Source organism: Lichenostomus cassidix, chromosome 4, assembly GCF_008360975.1.
Source record: "Lichenostomus cassidix isolate B80296 chromosome 4, HeHo_3.0, whole genome shotgun sequence".
In the NCBI taxonomy this organism is placed as follows: Eukaryota; Metazoa; Chordata; class Aves; order Passeriformes; family Meliphagidae; genus Lichenostomus; species Lichenostomus cassidix.
Genome location: NC_139484.1, coordinates 22,530,689 through 22,558,052, shown reverse-complemented (window position 1 = coordinate 22,558,052; position 27,364 = coordinate 22,530,689). Strand labels below are relative to the sequence as shown.

Here is a 27,364-nt window from a genome sequence, read left to right as displayed (position 1 = left end):
AATTTGCAGGGTGATGTTGTGTATTCACGGTATATTGTGAGATTGCAATTACGGGCAAAGCTCTTACGACATGAACCAAAAAGTAATTGAAATTAGTATAGAATTGTAATAGAGTTCTTCTTTTGTGCCAATAAGCAAAGAGTCTGTCTTGTAATATAATGAGCTGTTAATGAGGTTGATATTTGAGACTACTTAAAAAGGAGATTGGAGGGAAAAACCAGTTTTGTTCATGAATTATTTAATTTCACTGGAATAAAATAGCTTATGTTCAAATAAGAGTTGTTATGATAAAACCAAATCTCAATACTGGGACTGAAAATGCCCAGGGACTTGTTGGAAGAGTAATCCAGTGAGGTTTGGAGGACAAGACCTGAGAGTGCTCTAAAGAGTTGGGATGTTCTACATTTGCTGGCTACTTGGGTAACAGGCTTCCATGGTTTGGACCCCTTTGCCCTTTTCCACTGTAAGGTGCAATCCTGTAGTGTTGTTCTTGCCTACAGCATTTAAGTTTTATAAAATACATCAAACAGAAGAAAGATCACCAGATAGGGGAGCTTCAAAATCAACTCACTGAGGTGGTGTAAGACTGTTTAATCTGTGTTCACACGTTGAGCAAGATGAAATGTATTGCTGAATGCAGGCAGTAAGAGGATGCTGCAAAGCCTTGCATGCTGACACGCGCCAGCAGCGTGGGAGGCTTCTTGCTCTGGGTCCTCCATGGGATTACCCATGGCCTGGGTTTGGCAATTCCATATGTCTGGATAGGGTGATCTGTTTGGAGACTGTGGATTGGACAGAACTTGCAGAGTCCTTTGAAGCCCAAAGGCATGAGAGGACATACTGCCAGACTCACGCCGGCAACGCAGGGAAACGGTGAGGTCAGCAAAACAAAACGGAGGCTTTGGAAGGTGTGACATTCAGACTTGGGTTAGACAAGCTTTGCCTCTAATCATAAATGCTAATTGCCCCTGATGAGATGCTTGTAAGTGAAAGACCTGGGTGTCCAAGTTGTGTTGCACAGCTAGTTTTTTCCATTGGGCCTGGAAAATATTTCTCAAATTAAATGTGAAGATAAAACTTAGCCAAAAGAAATAGGAGAGTCTTCTTTACAGGAAGCACTGTTTTAATGCAAAAGGTCAGGAGTTTTCTGTTTCATGAGTATATTCTTGAAGCTAGACCAATGTGGGGTTTTTTTTTTCTTCATGTACAGTGGTTTGGAGATTTTTTTAAGTTTTAAATGGAGCTTTAGTTTTCCTTGGATTTGCTTTGGAGCTGTTTTCTGAGTAGAATTTGAATTCAGAATGATGTCTCTCCTTAATGCAGGCTGCAGTGCTCCTTACTGCCTGTAAGAAACAACTGCAGCATATTTACAAAGTTTTTTATTTCTCTTATTTTAGGTCTTAAGCATCCAAGTGAAGTGTTACCATGAAATCATTACTATTGGTTACAGAGTCTACCACTCGTATGATTTACCATGGTTTAGATCCCTCAGCTGGTGAGTGGCAAGTCAGAACATCAATAAGCTGGGATGCAAAACATAAATCATCTTTTCCTATCCTGTTGTGGTGGAATGATAGCTTTGTGGGTTTTGTGCAGACGTAAAACTTGACGTCTGTCTATAATATAGAATTCTGTAGTTGTGTTCCACCTGTGAACTTGGACAAATCAGTTGGCCTTTTATTACTTAGGTTTTTTCCTTGTTATAAATAAATCCTTGTTTGGTCGGTTGGTTTTTTTTTGAGAATTACATTTAATATATATTATCTCATTAAAATAACTGTTAGCTGTTGCATATTGTAGGTACTTCTTGCTGTGTGTGAACTACTTCTTTTATGGAGAGACTGTAGCTGATTACTTTGCTACATTTGTGCAAAGAAGAGAACAGCTTCAATTCCTCATTCGTTACCACAGGTTTATATCTTTTGCACTCTATTTAACAGGTAAGTGCAGGAAATCTCAAAAATGAAAGAGCTTTGTGCTGTGTTTGCTTTTTTAATTTAAAAAGATATATAATTGCTCCCCATCTTTATGCACTTCCAGTTTCTTTTTCCTCTTAATGCTCAAGGAAATGAGGAGTTTGCAGTTCCATTTTTCCTGTGAAAAGATGAATACAAATTTTGCATTCAAAATACAAATTTTGCATTCACTGAGAAGAAGAAAGCACCCTAAACAAGGAGATGATCCTGAGACAGTTGAGATAATAGTGCTCAAAAGAGGCTGGCAAGCATTCATGTTGATTGCTGAAGACCTGGTGCTGTTTTGGCAGTCTGTAGTGATGACTTCTGCGTGTAATTGCTGTGCTGGGTTGATGCTTTATTGGGCAAGTGTTTTCCTAGGTCTACAGTAATAGGATTTACTAATATATTTTTAAACTGATTAGTCAAAATGCCTGAGTCTTAATTTTGTCTGCAAGATGTTCAGATACTTGCCTCAGGGATAGATACCTCTGTCCAAAAAAAAACTTCTTAAAAGCCTCGTCTCTAGGAAGAACAGACATAAGCTGGCATAAGCTTATGTTGGGGTATTGCTTTGTGACCATGTAAATGTGTTTTTTAAGCAATGCAGTTTAGCATAAAATTAAAGCAGCTGAAGACTCAGGTTAGCTTAAGGGACATGGGACTGCTATGCTGCAAGTGCTTGTAAAGTGTGCTGAGAAATCTGATCTTTGTGATGAACTGTCAGTTTGTCTATTGTTATTAGATTTATTTTTTTTTTAAACCAAAGAAAAATTCTGCTCAGTGCTTGGATCACAAACTTGAAAACAGCCTTGCAGAACTTGACTTTTTCAGCTGGCTTTGGCTTGAGGGAACTAACTTAAATAATGCCTTGTGACCTGGTGAGGGGAGAGACGAGACAAGCCAGGCATGAGCCCCAAAAGGAGGAGGCAGAGCATAGCAGAGCCCTTTGGCATTGGGCTTGTGGGGTCACTGAGGGACTATCCCCAGGGTTCAGGGTCTTTTGAGGGCCTCTGACCTCCACTGGCTCAGGAAGTGGCCCTGGGAGAGAATCACCTGGAAAGTTCTTTTTGGTCAGCTGAATTCTCCAGCACTCCTGCTTTACACTTGCATTGCATGCAGCCATGTGCCTTTCTGGGGGAAAGGGGCAAGCTGGTCTCTTCCTTTCACTTATTTCAGTTAATTTTTCAAAATCAATTTGTTGACTTGGCTTTTAAGTGGCTTTTAAAGGTGATGATCTCTATTGCTAAAAATAGACGTCCACAATGGGACCTTGTATGTGCTGACATAGATGTTCTTTATTGATGTTAGCAAAACATTTGTTAAGTAAATCATAATATTGTATGGTAATAATTCTATATGTATTCTTCACTGAATATAAGCAAACGCTTCTAGCAGCAAAAGGATTAAAAACTGCTTCAAAGGAAGAGAATTACTGGTATATCACAGTTCAGTGTCATTGAATATATGATGGTACAAACTGCACTTGCTTTGTTTTACAGGATTCTGCATGTTTGTTTTGAGTTTAGTGAAGAAACATTATCGTCTGCAGTTTTACATGGTGTGTATTACCCACTTTGCTGTGGTCATTCATGTTATGAATGTTACTAGAAACAGTCATGTCCATATGCTCATAAAATAGTTTGGAAGAGGGGTGTGGAAAATGTGCTTAAATTGAGAGTGACATGAAATCGAGTGGTATTGGACTGCATCTGTTCACCTTGCAGATTATTATTATTATTGTTATATTCCAGGATGTGGCCTTTCAGTCAGTACAAGGTGTCCTTGGTGAGGCCTTGTGCATGTCCAACATGATATGTTTCCCTTAGCGACAGGCTGATATGAAAGAGATTGCTGGAGAAGGGGGTTGCATCTCCCTGCCAGGTCTGAAGCTGAACAGTTCAGCATTGTGTGGAAAGTGGTTCTTGTGACTCGAGTGTTGCTTTCTAGAGGCCCCACTGAAGTACCATGAAGGGAACTTGAGCTTAACCCCTATGTGGAATATTTATTCTGTGACACTTCACAGCTGTTCTGGTCTTCTGCTCTGCAGTGCTCTGCAGTGTCTCAATAGTTCATTGATGTATGAAAAGAAGCTAGCATTCTCATCTCTCGTATTTGTCCACCTAATAATCAGCATAGTAGCTAAGCAACAGCATGAACCTTTTTCTTATGTGTATTTTATATGTTGAAAACTGATTTTGTAACATTACAGGTAAAAACCAAAGCAAACAAAACACCCAAAAGAAACCCAAAACACCCCACTGACAGTGCCCCACCTCCCACTTCTGTATACGAATGATTGGAAGCCACAGTGAAACAGTAATGCAGTACAGCTCCTCTCTTGAAAGAACTTGAGCAATCAGGGCATTGCACAACCTTAAAAATTTCCCAAAGCACTGGGAATGCAGTTAACCCCTCAGTTTCTACACTGCTTTAGGTGGCACTTTACCATTGAGGATTCCCAGTTCTAGACTAGGACTTAACTGAGCCTTGTATATGCATGTAAAAAAATCTTTTATTCAAAATAATGTACCCTGTTTGGAGGAGAACTTAACTGACAGTGAGATGCAGCTTTTCTAAGAGAGGTAGTCTTTATCTTCTAATCTGCAAAAAAAAAATCTCTTCATCTTCAGATTGACACAATGTAAATATATTAATTTTCTATTAATTTTATTTTCCTTTTTCTTCTTCTGGAAAGAAGGTGAAAATGTGCAGCATCAGTCATGTGACTTGGTGTCTGCCCAGAAAACATAAAAGTGTGACTACCTAAGAAGTGCAATCGAACAGAAGGAAGCAATGTATCCACTGTGTGGCAACACAGTGTTTAGGAAGTAAAGGAGAATCTATCCCATCCCTGGAAGTGTCCAAGGCCAGGTTGGATGGGGCCCTGGGCAACCTGGTCTAGTGGAAACTGTCCCTGCCTGTGGTGAGGGGTTTGGAATTATGCAATCTTGAAGGTCCCTTCCAACCAAACTGTTCCAAGATTCGAATAGCATGGCCATTTAGTTTTAGGTGGTGTTCCAATGTCACTACAAATACCAAAAATTTTGCTGCAGACCTGCTTTAATTAACCAGCAGGTAATCTTTTCAGAAACCTTTAGTCATTTCTTGTACCACTTCTTTCAGCCTTCTTGAGTTGTCTTATCTGGAAGTAGAGTCTGGCTGCCATAGGAAAACACGTGTGATAAGAGAATTAAAGAAGTAGGACATTTTGAGTGTTAAATGGTTCAGACATTTAGAGTGCTTAAATTTGGTGTATCATGAGAAAGCTACCAGTTCTTGATTTAAAAGTGTTTGGAAAATAAAATCTATTGCAGAATCTCTACTGTGGAAACCACTTTATTTTACATGGGCACTACAGATTAAACACCAAGTACATACAGTAGTACTGAACTTAATGCCTGTTTAAATGACCATGCCCTTAAAACCAAACACTTTATTTTCACTAATCCTGAGAATTTTCATGTTTCATAAGAGTATTCTGTTATGAGAGGGATCCACATCTGTGTAACATGACTCTTTCATGAGTAGTTCATTGCCATTTAACTGTTACAGTTCTAACATGTCTGTTATATGTATATACGGAATATCACATTGCTTAAATTTCTTCGCTGCTTTCGTGCTGGAGGTGTATGTCTTATTGAATCAGGAGTTAAACCCTGTGTTAAAAAATTCTGGTTGGAGGTAAGTGATGGAGAAACATGCTGAAGTTTGAGAACTTGCTTCAGAAAGCCAGCTCACTTGGATATACTGTATGCACACATCTCTTGCATTATCACTAGAACTGGTCTTCCTGGGGAGCTCCTCTAGCTGACACACCAGGATTTATGGAGGTGTACGGGTCGGTGTTTTCACTAACTGTTGTGTTGTTGCATTGTTAACAGTTCGCATGGACTCATGTCACTTTGCTGATCACTGTAACTCAATCTCATCTTGTCATCCAAAATCTCTTTGAAGGCATGATCTGGTAAGGGGACAGTAACAAACTGATTTGTACCTCTATTGCATTGAAAGGTTGATTCTTTTGCATAGATCTGGTTAGGGAATGATTGTGGGAACAGTTAAAGCAGTACAAATTCGAGAAGCATTGATGTTTAGTTGGAAGGGGAATCAGAGGAACTGGGAATGATGAGGTAAAGCATACAGGAGAGGAAGCAGAAACCTCTTTAACTAGATTGACAGACACAAACATGATAGTTTTGAACAACCACTTCATTTACTTGCAAGGAATAGGATTGATTGCATGCTAGGTCAAATAGTTTCCACAACATTTTGCTGAATGGATGAATATCCAGCAATCCTTTTGCAATTACTTGGGAGCTTCAGGTTGCTCAGAGCTGTTGAAATTGGACCATTTAATTTGAAATCCCCAATCTGGCCACGTTCCCTGCAGCCTTCCCTGTTCAAATAAATTCAGAGTGCTTAAAATATTTTAAGAGTTTTAATCTTGGTTATTGTTAGGCAATCTTTGTGCCCCGTTTCCAGTGATACATTAAATTTTGGCAATGCAGTTAAACTTGATTACGTAAAGCCGCTCCTCAGAGAGCGGGTGTGTTTTCCTACCCCTCTCTTCTTTAGGCACAGGGTAAATTTCAAGTTGGGAAAGAAGGAAGAAGCACATGGAAGATGATTTGTGTTCTTCCAAGGACATAATGCTGCATGTTCTCCTTTTCCTGGAATATGTCCATCTGGGGAGATCATTGCAGACAAGGCATATTTAGAAAGAAAACCCAAAGCCTTTGACAAAGTTTCTATATACAGATTCTTTTCACAGTGATCATATTCGTATGTCAAAAACTGGATCTAGTTGCCTTGCTGCCACTCTTTGCTAGGCAATTGGGCAGATGGTCAAAAAATCTGATTTTTAGCTTATTAATATGTCCCTGCTTTGACCGGGGGCGCGGAGCTTAACAAGCTTGTATAACAACTTCTGATGCGTCTGAATGCAAAGAACACTTAAAAAGCTGCTCCAAACTGACAAGGGGCGGGGGGAAGGAAAACTAGGTTTTTTTTAAATTTTAGCTATAATTTAAACTTTTCAAGGAATTTGCATGTTTTGATGCTACCAAAATTATTAACATGTTTATATCTATCGATTTCTTCTTACTTGTGGTACCTGTCATTAAGCCTGATAGGAAAAAGCCAGCCTGTTCATGTTTTAAGCTCATGCACCAAAATAACACTTTAACTTGAACTAACATGAACTGTAATCATCTTGTTGGGCTGAAGACTAAAACTGGTACAGCTAAATGTGCTGTTCATGGGGGAATGAGGTGAACACATTATGAAACATAATTCCTTCTAAATACTGCAGAAAAATTTCCCAGAAAGAAATGGTGCTCTTTCAATTTTTGTCCTGTGTTTGGGTTCAGGCAGTTTTTCGTTTTCTCTGTGAAACTTTTAATGTCTTTCTCTAGGTTTCTGGTTCCAATTTCAAGTGTTATCTGCAATGACATTACCGCTTATATTTTTGGATTCTTCTTTGGCAGAACTCCATTAATTAAGGTAGGTGCTTAGGCACTTCCTTGCTAACAAGCTTTTACAATTTATAGCGATTTTGTTACTTGTTCAGAAACATGGTAATGGAAAAAATACTTTACACTGTACTGCATGATTCACATCATTGCTAAAAAAGCCCAAATTGACTATCCTGTTCCTAAAAATTTGTATATGGGAAACTGGGATTGATACGAATGTGAAATTGGAATTTCAGGACAATGCAGTTTGAGCCTATTGCAACATGATTTATAATTGCATTCTTTTTGGATTTTGGATGCAGGTTTAGCTGCATGCTTACTGCACGGAAACTGTGATTTGAAATAAGCCACTGGGTCATATATATCTACTCCTCATTTGGTCTCATTTATGTTGCACTGAGAAGGGATCAATCTTCTTATTCTGGTAGAATGTACAAGACCATACAGAAAGCCATGAATTATTATTTTCATGATGTTGTCATGTTAACTTTTGGGCATTTAGTGGGTTCTGATGTTAACCTGCTCCTAAATTGAAAATGTGATAGAATTTGGTGAAGGAAACAGCTTGGCACACAGGTCTCTCTAGTTATTTGCTGTATCAGTTATCCAGTCTGCAGGAAGCTGGTATCTCAGGAGCATCCCCAGCAGTAGTCATGTCACACGCAGGTTTCTGGCCCCTTCTCAATGGGCACTTGCTTGCAGAGCTATCCAACAGAGTGAAGATGTGCTTGTTCAGGTTCCCATGTCTTCTGCTTGGCAGGAGCTCAGCTGCTTAATCTGGGTCAGATGCGGCCAGAGGCCAGTGGCAGCCTCCAGACAGCAGCAACAGATGGGATGGGAGCTCTCCCCTCCCTCAAGCTGCCCAGTGGCACCTAGCAAAGTGTGGCTCTTTCCCACCTTGCCTGGGACAGGTCATGGCCATACTGCTCTATTTATCATGTTCAGTGGCTGTAGCTGCTGACATTGATTATTTCACACATACCTTTGAGAAACCAAGTAGGAGCTTAATTTTCACAAACAAGGTCAAGAAATAGAGTAAAAAAGGTGCAGTGATGCAACTGATGGACTAATACTTGTTTTTTTTGTGCCCAGCTGTCTCCCAAGAAGACCTGGGAAGGGTTCATTGGAGGCTTCTTTTCCACTGTTGTATTTGGATTTATTGTAAGTAACCACAGGACATACATAGAACTATAGAGTGGTTGTGTTTGGAAGGGGCCATAAAGATCATCTCATTCCAAGCCCCCTTCCACTACCTCATTTTGCTTGGAGCCATATCCACCCTGAACACTTGAACACTTCCAGGGATGGGAATTTCCTTGTATAGATTCAGTGTTCATATTTTTACTTGAAATAAAATTACTGATAAATTTGGTTATCTCAAACTGCTGAAAGCATAAGAGTTAGAGGGTTTTTTGGCTAGAGAATTCTGCTAATTCATAACTATCTGGAAAGGGTAGACAAGGTTTTTGTCTTCAGGTCTCTTCTTCCTGAAGAGATTAGATTGACCACTTTTTGCCACTACTATTACTGTGTCTGGAATAGTTATATCTATTCCTTGCATCCCTATTTTGAAATTGAAGTTTATCGACACAATTATTTATGCTTTGTGAAGTAGTACTTTTGTGTTACATGCTTTATAATGACATTTCTTCTGGAAAGCAGTTTACACTGATGGTAACAACAGCATAAATGACTGTTGTGGTAAGTAATTTATCACCAAGGTCAGCAGAAGTCATAATAGCCAAACTTAATAGAAGAGATATTAAAGTTTTAATGGACAAGTGAACTGCAAAAAATTATGAGTGGATGACATTTTGGGGTTTTATAATGCAGAAACATCCAGTAGATGCAAATCTGAGAAACAGGAAAAGTAAAACAATTTGGGAAATCATCACTAAGCTCATTGAACATCTGCCTCGTTGAGGTATTCTCTGGTTTAAATAGGCTTGTCTCCATTCTATGCCTGTTATTAGAAAGATTTTTATTACCCTGAGTTTGTGATGATAAAGCCATTCATTAAAGCATGATTTTTGACCGTAACAACAAATTCAGGAGTTCCTGTTTTGCTTTTCAGTTTTCCTATTTTTTGGCTCAACATCAGTATTTTGTCTGCCCAGTGGAATATAACAGTGAAACCAACAGATTTGTGACAGAGTGTGAACCTTCAGAGCTCTTTCAAATGAAGAAGTACTCTGTGCCACCATTGCTCCAGGCTGTGTTGGGATGGGTAAGAAAAAAAAACTAGGCTTTGGTTAAAATTGAAATTATGCTTTCCAGCTTAAATGGGTCTCCAAACCATTTTGGAAGGGTATCAGAATGCTGGTAAGGCTTGAGAGGTAAGAACTGAATCGATGCCATGAGCCTCTGCATTGCTCATGTGGGGGAGGTGGTCACCCAAGCAGAATGGAAATGCATTGCTGGAATCACCCGAGGGAACTGTGTTCTTGTAACCTGTTTTTGTGCTGGACATGGGAACCAGTTAAGCACTTTGCAGGCCTATTTTTGAAGGGCAACCTTTGAATTTTTTGTGGAAAGTGGACAAAAGCTTGTCATGGCCCAGATTAGGGGTAAGCTGAAGTAAGCTTGTAGAACTTCATTCTAATTCCAGCTAGTGCATAACTGCTGTTAGGATTGGACTTTTACTCCCTTTACCACATAGTATCCTGTGTGTTAGTGCCATTACTTGGGTGCTAAGTGAAGAAGGACTACCAGCAACAGTTCCATGTAATGTACTCTCTGACCCTTTAAAATATGTGAGCTTAAAATGCCTACAATCAAACATATTGAAACATAGTTTTAATTATTTTTCTTGTAGGAAACAGTGAATATGTACCCATTTCAGATGCACAGCTTTGCACTGTCAACATTTGCCTCATTAATTGGGCCATTTGGAGGATTCTTTGCCAGTGGATTTAAAAGAGCTTTCAAAATCAAGGTGTGTAACGAATCCTGTAAGCCTCTAAGTTTTCTTTTCATTTTCTCTTTGGATTAGATAAACTGGTGGAGTAGGGGTTAGGGTTTTTTTGAAATCCTTCATTGTAGTAGTGTTTCTACTAAGTTGCAATGATGTTTTAGCTGGCTTTTAGTACCAGAGGCAGGATTAGTTTTATCATGTATGTGTGCGTGTTATTCTTCAAACTTTGCACAGTCAGCATGTGACTTCAGTGCTGGAAATCTAAGAATAACTAGGTTACATAGTTTGGTTGATAATTGCTCTTCCAAGGCATGTTGCAGAAGTGGTTTAGACAAGCAAGATGTGAGATATTATACTTGACATGAAAGGCAATCTGCAGATGCCTAAGGAGTGCTGACAGAGGTTTACCCTCCAGATTGTGTCTGGTTGGTTTTTACCAGTGGTATTTGTGTCACAGGCAGATGCTGGTGTGTCAGGTTCACCAAAGCATGAGATGTTTGGCTGCCTTTGCCAATACAATGCTGCCTTGTAACAGGAGTGTGTATTGGCAAATCATGTTACATGCTACCCTCTGTTCATTGCAAGGTGTGCACTGTTGCTTGTGGCTTTGCTGTCCTTGGCTGGTATTAAATGGCAGCAGAAGTATGGCAAGAGGGCAGCCCTAGATTTTCTCCTGACCTTCTTTATGTCTTGGTAGGACTGCTGTAACTGCTTGCTGTCCTTCTTGTTTTTCCATATGTCCACCAAGCTGGTGTGTGCTTTGCACAGAAGCATGTAAACCTCTCTGTTTGTGCTGAACTCCTGCACATGTGCTTGTACTTACCACTCTTGTGCTGGCCCAAGCAGCTTCCCCAACACTTTGCTGGCCACAGTACTCTTGCATCTGTACAGCCAGGTAGCAAAAGACTGTTTGTGAAGAAGGAATTGGGGATGAAAAAGATGCTGCTGAAAAGCAGCATTTATCCTTAAAGTAGAACATTAAAAAGTTGATTCTTCTCAAAACTTCTGGGCCCCAAAGTGATGACCAAAGGACTGTTGGGAAGTCAGGGATATTTTGCAATTGCTGCCAAAGGCAGCAAGTAGCTTAGATTAGACACTCCATGCCTTCCCGGCACTGGGCAGGACTAGTTTAACTTGCTGGCAGTCACCTTACATGACTGACTAAGGTCAGGGTTTTCACTCAGAGGGGACATAAGTGTGTGGCTGACAAAGCATGTATGAAGTTATTTTGATAGATAAAGCTGTTCTACAAACAAGATAGGTAACACAACAAAGGTAGTGAGTTGAGCTTTGTTTGCATCAGAAGTACATTTTTTTAAGTAGTGATAGTTTTTTCACAACAGTGTTTTTTGATTCTGTTAGATATATTTATATTGTATGCACCTATTATGGTTTTTAACTATAGTAGAGGGTAAAGGAAAACGGTATGAAAGAGGATAATTAGTTTCTGCAGAGGCAAGAAACAAGAGCCAGTAGCTTAAGAGGTTTGCTACAAAATGAAGTGTGAATAGGCACACAAGTGTTCTCACTACTGGCACACCTGCACCTGACCTACTGCTGTCCTCTGGTACTATACTGTGGATATGTTGCTGCTTCTCTTCTTTGTCTTCTCACCACTTGACTCACCTTTGCAGTTAAGAACTCCTTTAGCAAAGGAGTCTTTTGCTGACTTTTGGCTCAGTGCAGTGAAACCATGGCTTCCTTGCAGCCTTAATGTACTGCTGCCAAGTGATACATTATTAGTGTGTTTTGTGGGAACCACTGACCATGTTTTCTTTTTTTTTTTTTTTTATTAAGGATTTTGCAGACACAATCCCTGGGCATGGTGGGATAATGGATCGCTTTGATTGTCAGTACTTGATGGCCACTTTTGTTCATGTCTATATCACCAGTTTCATAAGGTATGGACTTTTTGCAATATTAACTACTTATGCATGTATAGTATCTGTACCATAATAAATGCATAGCAGTTATGTTAGCATAGCAGAGATTGCAGGTTTCTAAATAGGATTTATGCAATCAATTCAAATACAGGACTATTAAGAAAACAGTGTGTCTCTGCCTAGGATTTGTGTCAGGTTCAAGCTATGCCACAATGTTTCTGTGATTGCTGTTGAAGGTAACCTGTGTACACAAAATACCAGAAAGTTTTGTGTAGCAGCTTATTAGAAATTTTAATAGAATTTACTGATTACAGAGAGATGTAAGATGGGGTTTCAGGCAGGAGGATTATGCAGCATCTGCTTTTCCTGTGTGGTTCCTAAAAAGCCTGTAAGTTGTGAGACTGCAGTTCTTCCTGTGAGTTTCAGTATTTCTCAGTTGCTTGGCTTGGTATTTTCTGTTTAAGATGAAAACTCTATGGGTAAAGAAAGGAGACAACTTCCTAAAAATACTGCTTATCTTCCATGAACCACATCAGCTTTCAAGAAGAAGTCATGGGAATCACAACTCCTTGAAAACAGACATTTTAGTTTCTGAGGCAGTGATGGGTCAAGGGGCCAAACCAAGATATGGCCTTACATTTGTAAATGCATATGGCTAAATAATGATTAGATACCTATTCAGCAACAGGTACTTTGCCATATATTTGGTTCATCTTAGAAGTAGATTGCAAGTAAGTGGCTAGCTAAAAATGAGTCTGATATTTAGAAAATCTTGGTTTAATTCGCAGTTTTCTTTACTGACTTGGCCAACTTCCCATTTAGTTCAGTAGCACATAGCTTATCTGGCAGGCAACAGATACTAAATGAAGATCTGCTAATAAAAAACATTGATTACAGTGATAAAGGATGAATCAGGGAATCTTGTCATAAGCCTTCTTAATATTCCCATTTGACAGCAAATAGAAATGCCTTTTAATATGTTTGTATTGAGCTAAGAGTATGCTTTGCCAGTAATGCTGGCTTCTGCATCCTGAGCAGATAGACTGGGAGAAATCCATAATTTGGTGATCTCAAAAAAGGGAAAACATTGTTTGGGCAGCAAGAAGAAATCTAAAAGACTCTTTAGAGCTGTGGTCACAAAGAAAATTTCTTCTTTTTTCATTGACAGGGGTCCAAATCCCAGCAAATTACTGAAACAGCTGTTGATACTTCAGCCTGAGCAACAATTAAGTGTGTATAAAACCCTGAAATCTCACCTCGTTGAAAAAGGGATCCTGCAGCCATCTCTAAGAGGGTAGTTAGTCAAAACAGAGGACTAGAAGAAAACTCCATTTATGAGAAGCCTGTGGAAAAACATTGCAAAAATGCACATAAATAATGGCTAAAGGAAGAGTAGTTTTTGGTCTGGAAAAGGTGAATGTTTTCTGAAATGAATGTGAATGCTATGACTTCCTGCTAGGACACTAAAGACCTTTTACTCCTAAAACAATCCAAAAATTACAAAGCAATGGTACACATGCTGTGTATTTTAGTTCCTGAGGTGGATGGCAGCAGTCTTTCTTCAGCACCCAGCCTGACAGTCTTTGTATTTAAGAAAAAAAAAATGAAATTCAATGTAAGTTTTTAATGGGTTACTTAAAACTGTGTATCTTAACAATACCTTTTTGGTCTCCAATGGTTACTGAAGTGCAAACACATCAGGAAGGCAGTAACTTCTATACAGGCTGGTGCTGAAATTACTATTGGCCAGAAAACACTTGTTAGTCTGGTCAAAGAAGTACTTAGAGCCTGCTGTACCAGACTACCTGCATTTACTTGATTGTTATGAAGATTAAACCTAGCTCTGTTTTTAATTTAACAGCTTTCTTATGAAACCATTTCATGCTTTCAAGAGAAAAGTACACTTATGGACGTACAGCTGGGCATTTTAGAGAAAAGTACATTCACTGAAATACAGCTGGACAGCTTGGGCTGTGGAGCTGGTTTGAGTTTTTTGGGGGTTTTTTTGTTTTTTTAACGTTACAGTCATAAACAAGTGTGTACCTCCAGGAGTAGAGATTACCTGAGAAAACAGAATTCTTCAGCCCAGTAAACAGATCAGGGAGAATCTGAAGTTTAAGTCCTTAGTTTCCATGGCCAGGTCAGTGTCTGAAGACAGTAATTTAAGCCTTATTCCTTGTGCCTCTTAACTGCTGTGTAGAATCGGGGTATTTCCTTCTTTTTAAAAGCACTTTGAGGTCCTGAGTAAAAAGTGAAGTTTAAGTGCTGTATAATAAGTGTATTACTCAGTGAAGGCAGAAACTTTTATTTCATGAATGTGCACAGTGCAAGACAGGATGCATGGTTTTTCTGCTGTGTATTATTTATTAAGAAGATCCTCAAGCAAGCTTGGGTAATCACAGAGGGGTTTGAATGGAGAATTTTTATAGAAAGCAGCTATTCTGTAGACTTAGTGGGGTATATGAGGAGAATTAATGCTGTATGATTCTCAGTCCTAGTTGTTTTACAACTTTTTTCATCATGTGACGTCTTGATGCAAATAAAAATATGAACTTTTTGAAATGACAAAAATTACTCCTGTACAAACAGAAAGCACAAATGCCAATTTTGTTTTCTTATACTGTAAATTGATACAACTTCATTTTTCCAGCTAACTGTAAATAAGTTTCTCCACGTACCGATGCCACATCTATGCGTGTGTGTGTATATAAATTATTAAAAGTTGTATATATATATATTAAAGATTAAAATTTTAAATGGTTGGTGCTACTTGAGGATACAACCATGGAGAAAATCACTTGGGTGGGTGGTAAGATATATCTGTAAAATTCAACTGCTTTTTGTTGAACACCATGTAGCTGAGACCACCGTGCACTCTGTTTTGCACTTGGGCTTGTACAGCTTGTATATGGAAAGGCACCCCTTTGTACAGGAAACAAAATCCAGGTCTAAAGTAATTCCTGTTGATGTCAGGCATTGACAGAATTATGTCTGACCTGGAGATTGCAGTACTGTATTGAAGGAACACTCCAAGAGGTGAAAAACGTCACCTGCTGTTTGTCCATCGGTGGCTCTGCGACTTGGCTTATTAGTTAGAGGGGACTGAAGTTCAGCCCTCACTCCAGATAGGACATAACCTGAAGTTAAAAGGTAGCACAGCTACCTTTGGAAAGGTGATTTAAAAAGAAGGGAAGAGAAAATGAGAGTGAAACCAAAGTAGAATACCTGCAAAACTAGCTTTTAGATGAGACTTTGGTTATGTATGGGACTCTGGTAGACATTATGATAAAACGCAGCCATACTGGAGCTAGTATATCTTTATCCTGGGTAATAAAAAAAAAAATATCTAAATATTTAAAAATTATATAGAGAATATATATATAAAAGGATAATTGTTACTTCAGAAACTTGAAGTTTTTAGTGTAATTTTATAGCATGTACAATAAGGAAATTAAAATATATTTTAGTATTTAATACAACAGAGCATTTGAAATTAATTGCTATCTATGTGCACAATAGAAAATTCAACACTGGAATTCTGCTTTTCAATGTTAAAATGCAGATGAGATCACCTGTGAACTCACTCATCAATTTTCTAGGTAGATTAATAGCTTCTTTCTGGTTTAGGCTTGGTGTAAATACAGCTGAGCAGGATCTGTCACTGTGAGGTGACAACTATGCTTGGTTACTATAAAGAGCATTTACCCCACTGGCTACTTCTGTTAGTTCAAGCATTGCAATATGATCAACAGGAAAGTTTAACTTTTTACACCAGTGATTCTTTTCACTTGCACTTTTGTCCCAAGTGGCTATAATGACCTGCTGAGCAAAAAAGGAAAATGTATATTCTGTAAATATTGTAAATGGTATGAGCATATAATGTCTGTTTTAGTTTGACTGTTTCAATCTTTCATTGAAGCAGGTGTTGTAAAAAAAAATAAAATAAAATTGGGACAGAAGTCCTCCTGTCTTTTATTTCCTGTAGCATGTACAGTGGGTGGAATTTTCTTAAAATAATTTATATTCATTTATATTCCTTTGTATTCCTTACACTTGTGTTCTTAAAAGAAAGTCTGCTATTAATTTACAATCTTTTTCCCCTCAAGGCTTTAGACCATCCTTGTCTGTTGCTGAAACTTGTACAATGTGCCCAAGCTTGTCATTTTTTTCCTAAAGGTGCTCACTTCAACACTGGCACAGACCTGTCAGTATTCACCATTTGTGGTGATGATGGGGTGGCAGCTGGCAGCTACCTCTCCCTGCTTTCCTGTTCCTTCCCTTTTAAATCTTGGACCTGAGGCCGTTCACCTCCTGCAGCCTCAAACAAGCCAGGTAAGAAATTAGAAAATTTTATTTCTAAATTACAAATACTGTAACATCTGTTAAACACTCACCATCAGCCAATTGTGTGTATGCTGTGCACCCCCATGGATTTTAGAAAACTTGTGGAGAAGCACAGAATTTTCCTGTGGTGTGCATTTACCTCCTAATGGTCTTCCGAGGACAGGAAGAGGAAAGTTAGAAGTGAGTTTTCTCCTGCTAGACAGATAATGTTTGGGACTGTTATTTGCACAGAGTCCTTTTGACTAGCTGGTACTACTATGTGCATGTAGCTAAGTTGCAATTGTTCTTCCTCTTGCAAATAGTTTCCCAATTATAAAATTAATATTTGGTTCCTTGTTTAGCAATTTCAATTTGCATGAACTTAGGCATGAGTCCTGTATCTGACAGGATGCCAGAAACAGGAGATGTGTCACCCAAAAACATACACCAAATTTAGGTTGGAAAATACCCTTGAGGTGATTGAGTCCGACATTGTGATTTGTTCATTGCATATATATTGCGCCCTGACTTCCCAATACTGATGCTTGTTCTATGAATTACAGGGACATCTTTTGATCCTGTAAAGGAACAGGCGAGAAAAACTGATATTATAAGGATTTTGTTAGCATGAACATATCCTTTGCAAGTGAGTGTGAAAAGGCAACACATTCTCCCAGGGAAATCAAGGTGTAAAGCTTCAGCCCTATTGAATTGCTACCATGTGACTTGCACTTGTCTGTGTTGAGATGCAATAGCAGCAGTTTGCTTTCTCAAGTGGTTGCTGCTCCCATGTGAAGTGACTGGGCCAGCAGTCCCCAGCTCAGCAGGAACTTGAGTTTTGAGCTAGTCCCATGCAGTTTTCAGATCAAGAGGCTGGATTTTCACTTCTACTGGTGGGACCCTGCTCTTTGATTGCAGGAAGTAAAATACTTGTGCTATCTGGCAGATATCATGCACACCTCTAAAGAAAACATGCCAAGAGCTCTAATTGCCCAATAGTGGCTTATATTACCTACCTAACTGGGCTTTATCATTGGGGGTTGTATGTATTTGAAGGGTGTGTATAGCTCTGCATACTTTGACCTCGTTTCTGATGTGACAAACTATGATACAAGCGTAGGCTACCTTGGGACAGAAAAGCAAGCTCTGCCAGACTCTGTGCTGTGTCGTGTCCAGCTGCACCAAAACTAGTTTCTCATTTCAAATGTAGTTGGAAGCAAACCTAAAGAGTGTGTCTCCTGCCCCAGCTAGTCCCATGGACACCAAGCAGGAGCCAGCCACCTCCCCAAGTCAAGCATTGCCCCAGCGAGGGCAGGCCTGGCCCAGCCATCATGGGGAACAGCACCCAGGCCAGGCCAGCACCACCACACCCACAAGCACTGGCCACACACCATCCACTCCTTCCTGGGATGAGCTCTCAGTGCCAGGAGTGCAGACAGGAGCTTGCCTGCTTCGCACACAGCCCCTTGGAGACAGGTCTTCATCCCCAGCACAATGGCAAAAACAGTCGCTGTTCAGGAGGGCTCTCAGGGCTGTACGCAGGGCATTCCTTGGCACCCCAGCCCCCAGGAGCAGCAGTGCCCTGCTCCCAGCACCAGGCAGGTGCCTGGACATGTACACTCTGAGCCTCAGCAGCATCCTCGGAGAGAGTGACGCAGGCAGGCACAGCAGGGATGGTTGCAGGGACAGTGCCTCAGGCATCTGGCTGTCCCCAGGCCATTCTGCTGCCACACTGCTCTTGGCCATGGCTTCATGATTCCCCTTCAGACACACTATGATTCGATCAGGTTCAGCATTTTACCACACACATTTTGTGAATAGACTGTAATTTGTATGTACTTGTATATAATAGTTTATACTTTTTTCTTCAATAAAACTGTCAGTTTAGCCCAATTAACTGAGTTGTGTGCATACAAAAAATTGGTTCAAAACCAAAAGTAATGTTTATTTTCTTATTTCTTCAATGGAGCATGTGCACTGGGAATGGAGTCAGGGCCAGATGGTGCCCAGAGTCCACTGTGACACCGCAGGGCCCCACTCTGGCACTGGGGGAATTGAAGGAGCCCAGAGCCCTGGGGTGTTCACTCCCCGGAGTACACTTCCCACAGGAGGCTGCATCTCCCCTGGAACCCCTGGCACCTCTGCAGCAGAGGGTGCCAAAGACAGACATGGGGAACCATTTGAATAATGACAACTCCCAGATCCACAAGGAGTGGCCGAGCCTGGACTGGATGCTCCAGGTGAGAGATGGGGCAGGAAGAACAGGCAGGGGTCGGATGGAGCCGCACGCAGCTGTCTGGGACTGTGGCTGGACTTGCTGGCACTGGGGGGGACACTGTGCCAAGGCAGCTGCCTCCATGCCACTCCTCTTCCAGCTCTTCTTCCTTCCTGCAGGTGTGCCACAGGCAGCCAGAGGCAGCACCTCAGGAGAGCCAGGCCCAGGCCTCGTCCCTCCGTGAGGACAGGCTGCCACTGCTCCCACGGAGCTCTCAGTATGGCAGGAACTACTCAAACACCCCGTACAGCAAGAAGAGCCCTCCACAGGGGCTGCAGTGGAATGGCCGGGCCCGTCCCAAGCGCAGGGCTCCCAGGAGAAATGCCACCCTGCCATGGCAGCAGGAGACACTGGAGGAGAAATCCTGTCGCAGGAGGAGCAGCTTCCAGCCCTGACACAGATGCAGGTCTTGGTGGCTCGGTGACAGTCTGGCCATCCTGCTGCCAAACTACTCTTGGCTGTGGCTTTGTGAGACTAGCCTGTGATTCCATTTCAGACACATTATTATTAGATCTGGTTCATATTTTTACCACAAATACTTTGCAAATAAATTTTATTGCATATATCTAAATAATAAATAATAGATTTTCTTAACCTAAACTGTCAATTTACCTGATTTATCTGAGTTCTGTGCATACAAAAAATTGGTTGAAACACAAAAAGCTGTGATAAAGCACAATTTTAAATTTCATGGAGTGTTATTTTTATTGCCGCTAAGCAGGTGGCAGCTTCTGCAGGTGTCAAAACTATCTGTCTTAAGGTTATTATATCTGCTTAAGATGTAAGAATTGAGGGGTAAAATGTTCTTATATAATTTCTCATGTCTGCCATGGAACACATGGACTGGGAGCAGGGTCTGAGCTCAGCTGCCAGGGCTTTGTGATGAGATGCCACCTCATGCTGAAATACCACTGTGACACTGCGGGGCCTTGCTTTGGTCATGGAGGGGATTGAAGGAGCACAGAGCCCTGGGGTGTTCACTCTCAGGAGAGCACTTCCCGCAGGAGACTGCATCTCCCCTGGAGCCCCTGGCAGCTCTGCACAGAGGGTGCCAAAAACAGCCATGGGGAACCATTTGAATAATGCCAATGCCCAGATCCACGAGGGGCAGCCGAACCTGGACTGGATACGCCAGGTGAGGGATGGGGCAGGAGGAACAGGCCGATGGTGGGATGGAGCCACATGGAGCTACCTGGGGACTGTGGCTGGGCTTGCTGGCACTGGGGGGATGCTGTGCTAGGGCATCCCACTCTTCCTCCTGATCTTTCTTCCCAAGGGTGCGCCACAGGCAGCCAGCGGCAGCGCCTCAGGAGAACCGAGCCCAGGCCTTGTCCCTCCATGGAGACAGGTTCGGATGACTCCACTGCCCACAGCGCTCTCAGGAAGGAGGAAGCCCCCCAGCCGTCATGACAAGCAAGTGGAAGCCTCTGCAAGGGCTGGAGAGAACTGGCCAGGCCTGTCCCAGGTGCAGGGCTCGGCAGAGGAATGCCATCCTTCCATGGCTGCAGGACAGCCTGGGGGCAAAAGAGCTCCCACAGTAGGAGGGCAAGGAGCAGCTTGCCTCCCTGACAGGGTCTTCGTGGCTCCATGATAGACCTGGGCAGGTCACTGCCAAGGACAGGGTGGGATGGCATGGGACAAGATAGGACATGGGGATAAGCCTCCCCCTGCCCAGGGCCAGCTGCTGTGTCACTACAGCCCCATCATCTCCCACAGCCCTATCCCAGCAGCCACTGCTGACAGGTCTCCAGCAGGCATATCCTGGAGGGAGCCAGGCAATCTTTACAAACAACAGAACCACTGACTCACATAGAATCACAAATATCAGGGTTGGAAGGGATCTCAGGAGATGGGCCAGTCCAGCACCCCTAGCAAGGCAGGGTCAGCTCAAGCAGGTTACACACAGAAATGTTCAGGTGGCTTTGAAATTTCTCCAGATGGGGAGACTCCACGACCTTCCTGGACATCCTATTTCAGGGCTCTGCCACCTCAGTGTGAAGAAGTTCTTCCTTAAGTTGAGGAAAAACTGCTCAAGAAATGCCCCTCTCTCCTTTCTCACTTGCTAGGGGAACACATTTCTCAACCTTGGGCAGACATTGCCAACCAGCCTGAAGGAGCTGAAGGCCATTTCAAGGAGGCAGAAGGTGCTGCACTGGCTTGAAGCCCATGTCCCCAGTCAGCCAGACACCTTGGCCAAGGACAACAAGGACGGTGGAAACAATATTGACAAGGAGCAGTCCCATGAGATTCTGGAAGACGACATTATATGTCCAGTGCCCTCAGAGAAGTGGGAAGACAGCAGCCAAAGCCAGGAGTCCCAAGACATGTCAGAAGAATACAGCGACCAAGAGTGGTTTCAGTCAGAAGAGGATGAGAGCACAACGACATCAGGAGAGTCCACCACAGATTGCAACCTGCAGAGCGCATTTCCTGCCCTGGCTGCTCCCATGGGCACCAAGCATGAGCCAGCCACATCCCCAAGTCGAGTGTCACCCCAGCAAGGGCAGGCTGGCAGCATCAGCATAAGCACTGGCCATGCACTACCTGCTTCTTCCTGGGACGTGTCCTCAGCGCCAGGAGTGCAGTCAGGCGTTTGCCTGTTGTCCTCACAGTCCCTTGGATCTTCCCACATTCACGTCCTGGTGCAACAGCCACAACAGTCCCTGTTCAGGAGGGCTCTCAGGGCTGTGCGCAGGGCATTCCTCGGCACCCCCAGCCCCCAGGAGCAGCAGTGCCCTGCTCCCAGCACCAGACAGGTGCCTGGACATGTACACTCTGAGCCTCAGCGGCATCCTCGGAGAGAGTGACACAGGCAGGCACAGCAGGGATGGTTGCAGGGACAGTGCCTCAGGCATCTGGCTGTCCCCAGCCTATCCAGCTGCCACACTACTCTTGGCCATGGCTTCATGAGACCAGCCTATGACTGCCCTTCAGACACACTATGATTAGATCTGGTTTATTTTTACCACACACATTTTTCAAATAGACTGTAATTTGTATGTATTTTTATATAATAGATTATACTTTTTCTTCAATAAAACTGTCCATTCAGCCCAATTAACTGAGTTATGTGCATACAAAAAATTGGTTCAAACACAAAAAGCTGAGATAAAGTACAGTTTTAAATTCCAGAGGGTATTTTTATTACCTCTAAGCAGGTGACAGCTCCTGCAGGCATCAAAACTATCTGTCTTATAGTTCTTATATCTACTTAAGAAAGAGCTCCTGAAGTAGAAGGGCAAGGAGCAACTCTTGCCTCCCTGACATCATCTTGGTGGCTCCATGGCAGACCCAGGCAGGTGAGGGCCATGGACAGGATGGGATGGCATGGGGCAGGATGGGACAGGGTGATGACCCTCCCTCTGCCCAGGGCCAGCCACTGTGCCACACCACTGCAGCCCCAGGAGTATAAGGCATGTTTGGACCACGCTGAGACATCCTAAATAGATAACACAAGTGCGTGGCATAGCATGAACTGAAAATTATGAAGTCAGAAGAGGATTTGGAGTGTCCTAAAGAAGGCTCTGGCCTTATGCTTTTAGTGCCAACTACTGCTTAATATCAGTGCTGGACACAAGACACCAAGTGTTGGACATAGGACACTAAGGTGAGGCTTGGTCAGATTGAGTATGTCCCATCTTTTCCCTGATGCCCCTTTTCCTCTCTAACAGTTCATCTCCCTTTTTAGGCTCAGTTTGTAACTCAAACACGGTTAGGCTAAATAATAACTGTGTGTCACCTGCAAACAGCCACACTTTGTGGACCCGGTTTTGTGGCAATTACTCCATTGAACTTTGTTTTTCCCTCTTTTAAACACAGTGGTCGAAAGAAACAGACTTTAGCTTTTCCACAAGTATTTCACCAGCTACCTGCGTGAGGCAGCAGGACCTAAAACCTCTCCTGGCCGGGCTGCGATGCCACTAGGGGTCCCCGCCGCCCGCCTATCCTGCCGCATTCTTCATCCCGCCTCGTCCCACTCCCTGTCTGCCGGTGCGGCGGGAGGCGCTGCGGGAGGATGCGCCTGGCAGCCGGGCAGCGGGATCGGGAGATAAGGGGGATTTTGTCACTCTCTACAACTACCTGAAAGAAGGGTGTAGCGAGGTGGGGGTGTCTCCTCTCCCAAGTAGCAAGCAATAGGATGAGTTACACCAGGGGAGATACAGCTTGGATATTAAGAAACTTTCTTCACCGAAAGAATAGCAAGGAACAGCCAGCTGTGGCAGAGGTCAGGGGAATAAAGGACAGCTTCTGCTGGGCAAAGCTGTGTCTCAGCAGGCTTCCAGTTGCACCAGGGATACACTGTTTTGGGACTAGAATGCTGGATGTCCTGATGTGTTTGGGGACTTCAGGATAATCTTGGTAAGGGGCAATTTTAAAAACGTTTATAAGAATTGGGTGTTTCAGAATGGGGAGCTGGCAAAGTCAGCTGCAGAAAACTTTCTGTACATCATAGAGCCCCTTAAATTTCTGGTCAGAATACAGTGTCTTTTGGTACAGTGATTTTTAGTTGAGGTCCCTCCTGCTGCTGAAGAGAGAGGACAAATTCTTCTCTCTTGAGAGCCAAGCTGCAGGTCCCAACTCCCAGTGCTCTTTCTGTCTTGGGAAGGAAACATGTTTTTTCTGTTCCCTTCTGGAAAAAGTTGTGATTGGCAGATACTGCATGCCAAGAACCTTAGAGGGGAGGATGTGACAGGCCATGATCTGGGTTTGGTGTGTTCAGGATAAGCATGGATCTGCAGGCTAATTCTCAGGCTGAAAGGGACCCATGTTTTGAGTTGTCACAGAAGCAGAAGTTGGTGAATGTGGGGAGCTTTAATCTGAAAGCTTGTAGGCATTTGTGTTTTCAAAAACCACCAGGATCAGTTAACAGCCAAAAAGGAATCCTGCAGAGCACAAATCTGGATTGGGGTGTTTAAATGTCACCTAACTTTTCTGTTTGTCTGAGCAAAAGTGACTTCAAATGTATTCTGAGATTATAGCTTCCCAAACATGCAGCAAAGGCTGCTAAATCTAAATTTCACATTAACTGGAACAGGCTTAATCAAAACATATCACGTTGATCTAAAAGACATTTTTTATCTTGATGAATTTTCTCCTAAGGGCTTTTATACCCAGGCATTTGAGTAAAGTGGCCAAATTGCCCCCACCCCATGCAATCAGTAGTACTTCAAGACTAAGCACAGCTAGCAAATAGAAAGGAATTATTTAGATTTTCAACTTCAGCTCAAAGCTATCTGACACCTAAAATTAAACCATTTTCCCCACACTTGAATAGCCTTGCTCTCTTCAGGGAAAATTAATTTCCAAATCAGCCTCAAGCTAGGTAACTTCAGCTTCAAACAAAAACTGGGGGGGAGGGCATTTGGAAAAGTGAACAAAGGTGAGGGAAGGCTTTTTTTCTTCAGCTTGCAGCATCCTTGGCTCTTCTAACACCAGATGTACTTTCCAAAGCAGTATGTAAATTTGACCTTAGCCTGCTCTGTTGTAAACTGACAAATTATAGTAATTATGCAACTAAAGTAATTTCACATTGCAAAAATACATGTTTACAAACAGTTCCTATACAAAGGGAAAAAGAAGACATAGCTAGAAAAGAATTTGCTTAAAATCTTTGTTGGTGACATGAACAATGGGACAGGGTCACCCTCAGCAAGTTTGCCAATGACACTAAGCTGTGTGGTGTGGTGGACATGCTGGAGGGAAAGGATGCCCTCCAAAGGGACCTTATGTGAACCTTATGAAGTTCAACAAGGTCAACTGCAAGATCCTGCACCTGTGTCAGGGCAATCCCAAGCACAAGTAGAGGCTGGGCAGAGAAGGGGTCGAGAGCAGCCCTGAGGAGGAGGACTGGGGGTGTTGGTTATGTCAAGGACATGACCCAGCAATGCGCACTCACAGCCCAGAAAGCGAAATGTGTCCTGGGCTGCATGAAAAGCAACACAGGAAAGAGGTAAAGAGATGTGATTCCATCCCTCTGTTCTGTTCTCCTAAGATTCCACCTTGAGTACTCTGTCCCCAACATGAGAAAGACATGGAACTGTTGGCAGGAGTCTAGAGGACATCACAAAGATCATCAGAGGGCTGGAGCACCTTTCCTATGAAATTAGGCTGAGAAAGTTGGGGTTGTTCAATCTGGAGAAGAGAAGGCTCTTTGGAGGCCTCCTAGCAGCCTTCCAGTACCTAAAAGGGCCACAAGACAGATGAAGAGGGACCTTTTATAATGGCATGTAGTGATAGAAAAAGGAGGAATGGCTTTACACTTCCTGTGCCTGGAAGTGTTCAAGGCCAGGTTGGGTGGGACTTTGAGCCCCGTGCTAGGGGGCATTGAAAAGAGTGCTAGTCTGTAGGCATTGGTGTATTTGACCTCATTTTTAAACCAAGGACAAAGTCCTAGGAATCTTTGGCTAGAAGACAACATAGTATTTGCCTTCTACCTTCTCTTGAGCAATTTGTCAGCATTGAGGTTATCGTGTTTATTCATCTGGTATGCAGCAAATCTAATGGCACCCTTTTTGAACAGAGACCGTAAGACAGAAAAAACAGCTTGTAGATTTCTGCTGCTTTTAAGCTTTTTACTGTGAAAACCCATGCACAGCAGGAGAAAAGAATGGCCTGTCTGTTGCAGGTGGCATTGTCCCTAGCCACCAGATCATAAAGTGTAAACCTCTAGGAGAAAGCCTTAAGTAATTTTTTATTTATTTACAGGCAAGAAACTCATCACAAAAGGTCAAAAGAAAGCATTTGTCAGCCTCAGACAAGGTCCCTCTGTGTAGTTCATGGCAGGTTTTTAATTTGTTCAGAGATTTGGCATGTCTTCAGCACAAGAATTATTTATTCAAGCCACTGATAACACTAACTACAAACAGATTCTTCTGGTTCATGGTTGTTTGGTTTGGTTTTGTGGCCAGAGCATCTGTATACCCACAGTAGGTCCCAATTGTCTGATAATTTGAACATTCCTGGGCTAAAAACTTTGAAAACTTGTAAAACAGATTTGAGGGCAATTTTGTCCAGTCTTTTTCATTCCTTCCCCTTCCCTGTTTGAAGGGCTCATTTAAAAATAACCAAAAAGGAATGCTGCCCAAGAAACACCAGGTTCTTCTTAACTGCCTCACCTGGAAGTTGTTGGTCTTTAGCTGTGCTGTAAGATAGAAAGAGCTTCCTATTTACACACTTACTCCCATGCTTGAAAACTCTCACAGGTGGGCATTTATGCTCAGTGATTTTTGTTTTCATGCCATTGGCCAAAGATATTTGGAAGGTAGGAACTTTGAAAACCTGCCTGGAAGAATCTTAAGAGGTAGGAAGCCAAGCAATGTAACTGAGCAATGATTTTTAAATTACGTGGCCCTTCAGTGTTAAAATTCAAGGCAGGCAAACCACCACGAGGGTGCAGTGGTAAGGCAGCTTTTGCTGGCAGTGGCAGAAAGCTTTAATTCACTGCTCCTGTTCTAAGGGGTCAGATGATGATCTTTACATCGGCACACTAAAGGAAATAATTTAAACATAATTAACTTGAGCTAACACTGAAACTCTTGGGAACTTGATGGTATTCAATGCAAGGGGAGGTTTAACTTGCTCTTTATCAGGGATGTGGTATTACTGTTTGAATTAAGACAAGTCTTAATTAAACTTGACCTAAGTGAGAATAGTTGGGTGAATAGTATTGCATTTGCTCAGACTGTAGTTTAGTGTACTTCTAGAGTGGAGAAGGACTAAACTAGTGTTTTACTGGGGATTAATATAGCAACCTTTTATTATTGTTAGTATTAAATGGCATGCAGTTCTCCATTGCTTGAGCCTGGTTCTCACATTTTTCTTTCAGTAATTGTTTTTTGAGAAAATGCATTATAAACCAACCTTCTCACTATTAAACTTTGTTCTTTATCTAGGCATCAGTAAACAGGTTATTTTATATTTGCCTTTTTAAATATGCTGTAAAGACAGATGTTTGTTTGGGGCAGTTGATTATTTTTATTTTTAAAAAACCACACAAAACCCTAAAGCAGAAATTTCTACAGCAAGACTTTTGAGAACAAACGTGGAAATCAAGTGCATTCACATAGATTCTGACTTACAGCTGAATGCAGTATTTTGAAAAACAGTGCTTTTGCCCTGGACTAAAAAATTAGCATATATTTTGGTAGTTCAAATTAAACCCATCTCCTTTAGACAGAAGGACCAAGGTAGATGCTTTACCTGCTCCCAATGTCTTTAGAGAACAGTCCTTCATTCCACAATACCAGATTAGATTTTTTGGACACTGTCTGATTTGACAAGTACAGGAGGAGAGGGAGAGGGAGAGGGAGAGGGAGAGGGAGAGGGAGAGGGGGAAGTTTGTGTGCCTGCCCCCAGAAGCAATTACTTGCAGCTTCAGAGAAGATACTGATTCCCTCCCCTCTTGCACTTTCTGCCACCTACAGCCCTCCTGAAGGATCCACATGTTCAGCTGTGAAACACAGATTGTGCCAGGCATCTCCTCTGCAAGGTATTGCAAAATAAAACCCTCAAAGTGAGCCAGAAGCTTGAGAATGGGG

General features: G+C 42.2%; 2 protein-coding genes across 5 annotated transcripts in view; both read left to right on the top strand.

The window, feature by feature from the left end:
- The window catches only part of CDS1 (CDP-diacylglycerol synthase 1), a 29,616-nt gene extending 13,428 nt beyond the window's left edge, over nucleotides 1-16,188 (top strand). Inside the window, exons 4-13 of the mRNA XM_085058253.1 lie at nucleotides 1,398-1,495; nucleotides 1,801-1,940; nucleotides 3,458-3,516; nucleotides 5,840-5,922; nucleotides 7,373-7,460; nucleotides 8,525-8,593; nucleotides 9,507-9,659; nucleotides 10,248-10,367; nucleotides 12,144-12,247; nucleotides 13,398-16,188. Coding sequence (XP_084914379.1) covers nucleotides 1,398-1,495; nucleotides 1,801-1,940; nucleotides 3,458-3,516; nucleotides 5,840-5,922; nucleotides 7,373-7,460; nucleotides 8,525-8,593; nucleotides 9,507-9,659; nucleotides 10,248-10,367; nucleotides 12,144-12,247; nucleotides 13,398-13,527 — 1,044 coding nt within the window. The 3' untranslated portion in view covers nucleotides 13,528-16,188. The remainder of the gene's footprint in view (nucleotides 1-1,397; nucleotides 1,496-1,800; nucleotides 1,941-3,457; nucleotides 3,517-5,839; nucleotides 5,923-7,372; nucleotides 7,461-8,524; nucleotides 8,594-9,506; nucleotides 9,660-10,247; nucleotides 10,368-12,143; nucleotides 12,248-13,397) is intronic.
- Nucleotides 16,189-16,402: 214 nt separating this feature from the next.
- On the top strand, nucleotides 16,403-21,884 carry LOC146438024 (uncharacterized). Of its 4 annotated transcripts, XM_085058251.1 has the most exons (3): nucleotides 19,491-19,962; nucleotides 20,104-20,175; nucleotides 20,894-21,884. In XM_085058251.1, the coding sequence occupies exons 1-3, from the start codon at nucleotides 19,768-19,770 to the stop codon at nucleotides 21,632-21,634; spliced, it is 1,008 nt and encodes a 335-aa protein (XP_084914377.1). In that variant the 5' UTR covers nucleotides 19,491-19,767; the 3' UTR covers nucleotides 21,635-21,884. The 4 variants fall into 4 exon arrangements, 3 of the variants coding, with proteins under 3 accessions (XP_084914375.1, XP_084914377.1, XP_084914378.1); XR_014851645.1 differs by lacking the exons at nucleotides 19,491-19,962; nucleotides 20,104-20,175; nucleotides 20,894-21,884 and adding exons at nucleotides 16,403-18,792; nucleotides 18,947-19,455; XM_085058249.1 differs by lacking the exons at nucleotides 19,491-19,962; nucleotides 20,104-20,175 and adding an exon at nucleotides 16,412-18,792.
- The last annotated feature ends 5,480 nt before the right edge of the window (nucleotides 21,885-27,364 follow it).

Coding starts and splice junctions, on each gene's coding strand:
- LOC146438024 (XM_085058249.1), top strand. CDS start 18,493: ATGTTTATTTTCTTATTTCTTCAATGGAGCATGTGCACTGGGAATGGA. Junction 18,793..20,893: donor GCCTGGACTGGATGCTCCAG/GTGAGAGATGGG, acceptor CTCACTTGCTAG/GGGAACACATTTCTCAACCT.